This window comes from Otolemur garnettii, unplaced genomic scaffold (genome assembly GCF_000181295.1).
Source record: "Otolemur garnettii isolate 467f Iridium unplaced genomic scaffold, OtoGar3 scaffold00024, whole genome shotgun sequence".
In the NCBI taxonomy this organism is placed as follows: Eukaryota; Metazoa; Chordata; class Mammalia; order Primates; family Galagidae; genus Otolemur; species Otolemur garnettii.
In genome coordinates this window covers 682,518-688,745 of record NW_003852419.1, presented here as the reverse complement: position 1 = coordinate 688,745, position 6,228 = coordinate 682,518, and the positions used below count along the sequence as shown (strand labels likewise).

Sequence of the window (6,228 nt, the reverse complement as noted above, 5' to 3'; positions counted from 1 at the left end):
ACTTGGGAGGCGGAGGCAGGAGAATCACTTGAGCCCAGGAGTTGGAGGTTGCTGTGAGCTGTGATGCCACGACACTCTACCACTCTACCCAGGGTGACAGCTTGAGGCTCTGTCTCAAAAAAATAAAAAAGCAAGATAACATATGTGATGAGAAATCAGTTTTAATAATGTGATGTTAAAAGACTTTCTTAAAATAGTCCATATATTAATGCATACTGTTACTACTTGGGGTTTTTTGATTATTTTTGAGACAGAGTCTCACTATGTTGAAAGAGGATACCCGAGAAGGGTGAGGTCTAGGAGAACAGGTCTTCTCAAGGAGACCACAAGGATACACCTGAATTCTTGTATGCGGTAAGCTCCAGCTGGTGAATAAAGCCCTTTCTCTTATAAACGTGGTGTTTGGGTGCTGTCTCCATTGGGCCTCATCTTCCAGCAACAATGTCACCGTCAGTACAGTACCACAGCGTCACAGCTCACAGCAACCTCAAACTCAAACTCTTGGGCTTAGGCAATTCTCTTGCCTCAGCCTCCCAAGTAGCTGGGACTACAGGTGCCTACCACAATGCCTTGCTATGTTACTACTTGTTAATATGTATATCCTATACCCAGAAAGTTGTGTTTCTTAGAGATATAAGATACATAGATACCAGACCTATGATTTCATTAACTACAGTTTTTGAGAGAAAAGGTTTTGAGTTTTGTTTTTTTTAACTTTTGAGACAGAAAAGTAAAAGCTGACATGTTTAAGTATACACTTTCTTTAAAGTGCAAATGCTGACTAAGCTACAGGCTAAGTCCAAGGTAAAAGTCTTAATAAAACCTTTATTATGAAAAAAAGACAGCAAAAGGATGGAAGCATGAAATGCACCCAATTCCTGCCTTATGAAATCTGTAAGAAAAGTGATAAGTTTTCCACATATGCACACAGACATGAGATTTAAAATATATACTGTATAATACCTTTTTAAAGTGTGTATGTTTAAGTGTGTATGTATGTATACATATATATGTAGTGATTTGCCGACAGGACACTAAGATAATTTAGGTATTTTTATCACCTAAGCTTTGGAAAAGAATTGTTCCCAAAGTGCTGCCTTTTTAAGTTACCATAATTCATTAACTAAAAGATATAACACCTAAGGAAATTCCAGACTACAAGTACCAGCTGACAAATTGCCCGAAATTCATGAGCTGCATAGATTAAAACCATCCTTCAGTTGTTTTTATGTACAATAAAGGTAATACAACAAGTATTATACGATTTTAATTTGGCATTTATAAAATGGCCCGTCACCTAGCATTGCTCTTAATGATTTACGTAGTGACCCTACACAGGGTCAACTGCCATATCTTATAAAATTCACATGATAGTGTTTTAATGTTAAAGGCTCAATTCAAGAGTACAGATTGAATTTTTTACGTTTTTCACTTTACAAAATGATTCACCATAGGTTTTCTTAAATATTCAGATTCTCTAAAATCACTGTTTATAAAACTTTCAATTTTTCTTCTTACAAAAATGTATTTTCTCACAAATTTTCAAAATCTCATCTAGTAAGTAAAAGAAGATACACACATAACTTCCTTGAGAAAAAAATAAATGCTTTCAATGCTTGTGACCCCAGAAGAACTTCACATGTTTTAAATTCTTGTTTGGTTAAAAAAAAAGTTTTTAAACATCTACTAGAGTACAAGTGCTTGCCTTTATATTCATGGTTCTCCTGATGATAAAATAAAGATCAATGTAACTCTAAGCTCTAGGCTAGGCTAATTAACTGCAGAGAACAGAAACAAGCAATTTGGCAAGAGCTGAGGAAAGCTCTGCTTAAAGGCTACCAGGAAAATATACCAGCACTACTCCTCCCCCAACCCCAACCCTTTAAGGTTTCAATTAAGATGGGGCCTAGTTTTACTCTTACAAGAAGGGTAGAAAGAGAAAAAGCATAGGACTCCTGCTGAGAAGTACCTTCAGCAGGAGCTGTTCCAAAAATACTGCCAGGAACCATTTCCTTCCCTCTCTGCCTAACATAGGTTCTTCTCTTTAGAGACAGGCATATCTCCCCTGCTCCCGATTAGCACCATTAAAAAAAAAAAAAAGGAAAAGTCTCGTCACATATTACCCAAAGTATGGCATCACATGAATTTTAAAAATCCAACATTAGGATCAGCAATAACTCTTTATAAAAAGTGGGAGCCCCAAATGAAATTCATCCTTACCTATCACTTTCTCATCATTGCCTCATGAATTAAGAGATAAAATTATTTAACAAAGTATATCCAATGTTTCAAAATAAACTTAAGAAGTGCTGGGATTGCTGAGAAAGACTCCCTCAAAACACAGAACATGAAGCTCTGACAAGCTTTCCAGAAGTCCTCAAAACCAACGAAGAAAAGTAAAAGCGAGCAGTGTTCTCACCATTCCTGCAGGCTGAGGAGGCAACAGTACAGAGACCTCACCGCCTGCCATCTCCCAAAAGACAATGGTTTTTTACCCTAATATATGGTCAACTCTTTAGCGGACAAATTGAACGTCTTTACACTAGTTTCAATACGAACTAGCAAATAAATCCTGACAAGAGGCTAAAAAAGAACCAATGAAAAGTTGATGCCTCTCTAAAAGAAGCCTAAGAATGAGACAAACTTAACCAAGTAAGGAATTATAAAACATTAAAGGTTAGATAATAGACAACAGGTGCCTTTAGGGAGGAAAGAGTAATACTTAGTTGCCTCCTATTTTAGGATTTCCACTCTCACAGTACTTTAATAACTATGATTCTTCTTCCTAAGAAAAAGTCAAAGCCAAACGATGAATTTTTACTACTTAATACCTATAGTAAGACCACTGCTTTTCAACTTACTTTTGTACTTCAGATTTTAAAAATCTATCTAACCTCAACATTCTCTGGATAGATTAAAGTATTGGCCTGTGGCCAGATGATTCACTTATCCATGAACAGTAACAAACTAAAGATTTATTACCAAGAAATGAAAAAGAGAGGCCATCTGAATACAAGCTACCTACACATAAAATACTCAAAATACAAATCCAGCAGCAGGTATCACATAACTGCATTATCAGCCAAAGCAGAAACAGTTTCTCTCGCCACCATAACAGTTGAGCTCAATCTTTACTGTAACCACATTCAAGGGGCCTCAAAGAATAGTAGTAATTCCGGACTCAAGTTATAAGGTACTGAGTACCAACCTGAAGTTGTACTAGCCAGTTAAAAAATGTACTACCTTTATTCTGGAGAAAGTGAACGTTTAAAAGATACTTCAGCCTACTTAATAATCTCTTCCCTTTCTCCATTCCACAAAGACAACATATTCCAAAAATGGAGAATCCTTTCTTTCCCTGTCAGAGGCCCCCTTTCCTATGGATTCATAAAGCAGAATAACTTCTCCCCAGCATGCATGCAGAGCCAGAAAACATTTCTGCTTTCACTCTTAAGGAGGGTCCCCCAACACAGATACACCTCTTCCTTTCTTGTATTAAGCAAATGATGCTTCACGGGTTCTAGGTCTCTCCACCACTGCAAAATGTTCTAAGAAGTGGAGAAAGTGAAGCGAACTTGTCAGTTACTCTGAGGGATACTTAAAAAGAGGTCTCTAAACTTGAAGTGAAGGAGGGGGACGTGTCCCCTTCCTAAAGAAAGAATGGAGGTCCCCCCCAAAAGAGAGCCTCTGCGTGGGTGAAGGCTGTTCCCACCCCAAAAGAGAGCTCAGTATATGTGGAAAAGGGGAGGAATGTTGTACCCTGAAGAGGGGCCTGGATTTGAAGGGGCGTCTCAACCCCGGAGAGTCTATGGGGGGAGCCATGAGTGCAAGGGGAGGGGTGCAGCAACTATTGGGGGCCTCTCTGAGAGGGGGAGGAGTTCCCACTTTCAGGGAAGGAGGGCCCCCGGCACAGAAGGGGGCTCTGGGAGGAAAAGAGGGTCTGGCTCCGAGGAGGGCTGGGCATGGGGGAGGGGCTCTCAGTCCGCCGGAGTCCGCGGAGGGGCGGCAGCCTCGAAGGGAACATGTGCAGTGGAACTCCTGCCACCCCGAGCGGCAGGGCGGAAAGCAGGGCCTGGGCTGCGCGTGGAGAGAGCAAGGCGCCCACCCTGCGCAGGAGAGGCAGGACACCCCAGCCGTACTCACCGAGGCTGCCGGCGAAACCGTCCATCTTGCGGGGAAAGCGCCGGGCTCGGGGTTCAGCGGGGCGGGCACTTCATTCAGCGGACAGACCCAGTGGCCGATGCGGAGCCTGACCCGCTCGCTCTCTAGGTTGCCCGGCTCAGCTCCCGATCCCCGCCACCGTCGACCGTCCGTCCGCCCCGGGATAGTCAGCCGCGGCCGCACGAGCCACTTCCCCGTCAGATTGAGAGCCGCGCCGCTCCGCCGCCTGCCCGGCCTCCCTCCCAGGGAGCAGCCGCGAGCGCCGCGCCGCGCCCCGCCCCCGCGCCCGCGCGCAGCGGTAGCCCCGCCCCGCGCACGCCGTCACGCTTCCGACCCCGCCTCCCACGTGACGACCCGGAGGCAGGGTCTTGCCGACCCCTCCCTCTCACCTTGCCTCGGCCTCGGAGTCGGGTCCCTTCGCCTTGGGCTGGTGGCTACGCTTGCGTGGTGTGCCTGCTGAGGGCCCGGGACCTGTCTTGCAGCGGGTTCCGAGTGGGTGGACATGAAGGGTGGCCTCCGGCCTGGGATCTGCAGGTGCATCGAAGGATCCTCTCCCCTCACATTTTTCCTGGCATCCCACAGAACCCAACTCTGAAGCCCTGACTGGAGATAGTCACCCAGTATGTCCTACAAGGGCACTAAAGGGTAACCAAGTGGGTGATGTTCTCTCTCTACTTCAGTAGGGTGAGGGACAGATTGGGGCGAGGGTTCTTAACTAGCTTGAGGCTACCACTGCCACAGCCGCAGAGCCTAGGACAGAGCAGAAGCAAGGGATTTTAGTGCTGGACAGGACCCAAGAGTTCACCTTGCCCAACACCTTCTTAAGAGAGAGGACCCTGAGCCTTAAAAAGGACATGACCTCCCTAAGGATTTGGAGCGTGGTAGAACCAAGTTGGAACCCAGGCTTCCTTACTCCCCTGTGTTCTTTCCACGGCGGTGGAAAGTGATCCATGTATGGCAGGTCGTAGGATTGCCTACTATGGAATTAGAACAAGGTTTGTTTCAAGTGAAGTCAGTCTGAGTTGTAGGCCCACTCCATATGATTCAGTAGATGAGTGTCAAGATACTGTAACTTATTTTGGCCTTACTTTATTCATTTGCAAATGGATGGCTGGACTTGTAACCAAACATGTCAGTCTACGGGCTTTCATCCTCCTCCTCCCTACCCCAACACTATTCCCGTTGAAGGGATTGTTAAACATCCTTGCATTATACTTCTCCACTTTGGTGCCTCTTTAAAAATCCCTAAAAATCTAAATTACTTTTCACTTCTCTTTTGGATATTAGACCTGTATTACTTCTGAATATAATACTGTGTAGAGACTAGCCAGAATACATAGTTACAGAGTAAATGGTGTTTAAAGTTTCCTGCTTCAAAATTAAATGATTTACCTAAAGTTTGCTCTGCTATGGGCATTTTCATATATGTAAGTTTCTATTAAGCCTAACTACTTGGGCAGCACCTGTGGCTCAGTGAGTAGGGCACTGGCCCCATATATCAAGGGTGGTGGGTTCAAACTGGGGCCCTGGCCAAACTGTAACAAAAAATAGCTGGACATTGTGGTGAGCACCTGTAGTCCCAGCTACTGGGGAGGCTGAGGCAAGAGAATCAGCTAAGCCCAAGAGCTGGAGGTTGCTGTGAGCTGTGATGCCACAGCACTCTACTGAGGGTGACAAAGTGAGACTCTGTCTCTAAAAAAAAAAAAAGCCTAACTACTTTTTTTTTTTTCAAGGTCTCACATATTTATTACTGCACCAGCTTATTAGTAAACAGCACATAAACAAAGAGAAAACTGTCCAACTGATTACAGTTTCAGCTTGATATGGTAAGTTTATAGTGACCATAACACAGCGTAAGTACGTGCCATCTAATGTGCAATTCCTTATAGGCCCAGGTTGGTTCTTCTCCAGTGTCTCCTCTTTGAGTTGTACCTGATTTTATTACCAGTTTTCATTCGAATCCACTGGGGAGTGAGATGATTTTGTTTTTGTTTCTTGGCCAAAAACTGCTTGATTCTGAAGGTCTTGTGAGAGGACATGGGGACAAACGGGACTAATCACACTCAC

The 6,228-nt window shown here is 44.2% G+C and overlaps 1 protein-coding gene and 1 pseudogene across 3 annotated transcripts in view; both read right to left on the bottom strand.

Annotated features, from left to right (window-relative positions):
- EML4 (echinoderm microtubule associated protein like 4) overlaps positions 1-4,443 on the bottom strand; it is a 170,595-nt gene extending 166,152 nt beyond the window's left edge. For all 3 annotated transcript variants that reach the window (XM_023512055.1, XM_003787871.3, XM_023512056.1), the window contains exon 1: positions 4,144-4,443. In XM_023512055.1, the coding sequence (XP_023367823.1) occupies positions 4,144-4,168 (25 nt within the window). In that variant the 5' untranslated portion in view covers positions 4,169-4,443. The remainder of the gene's footprint in view (positions 1-4,143) is intronic.
- Positions 4,444-5,986: 1,543 nt separating this feature from the next.
- LOC105886803 lies at positions 5,987-6,200 on the bottom strand (annotated as a pseudogene).
- Positions 6,201-6,228: the final 28 nt, after the last annotated feature.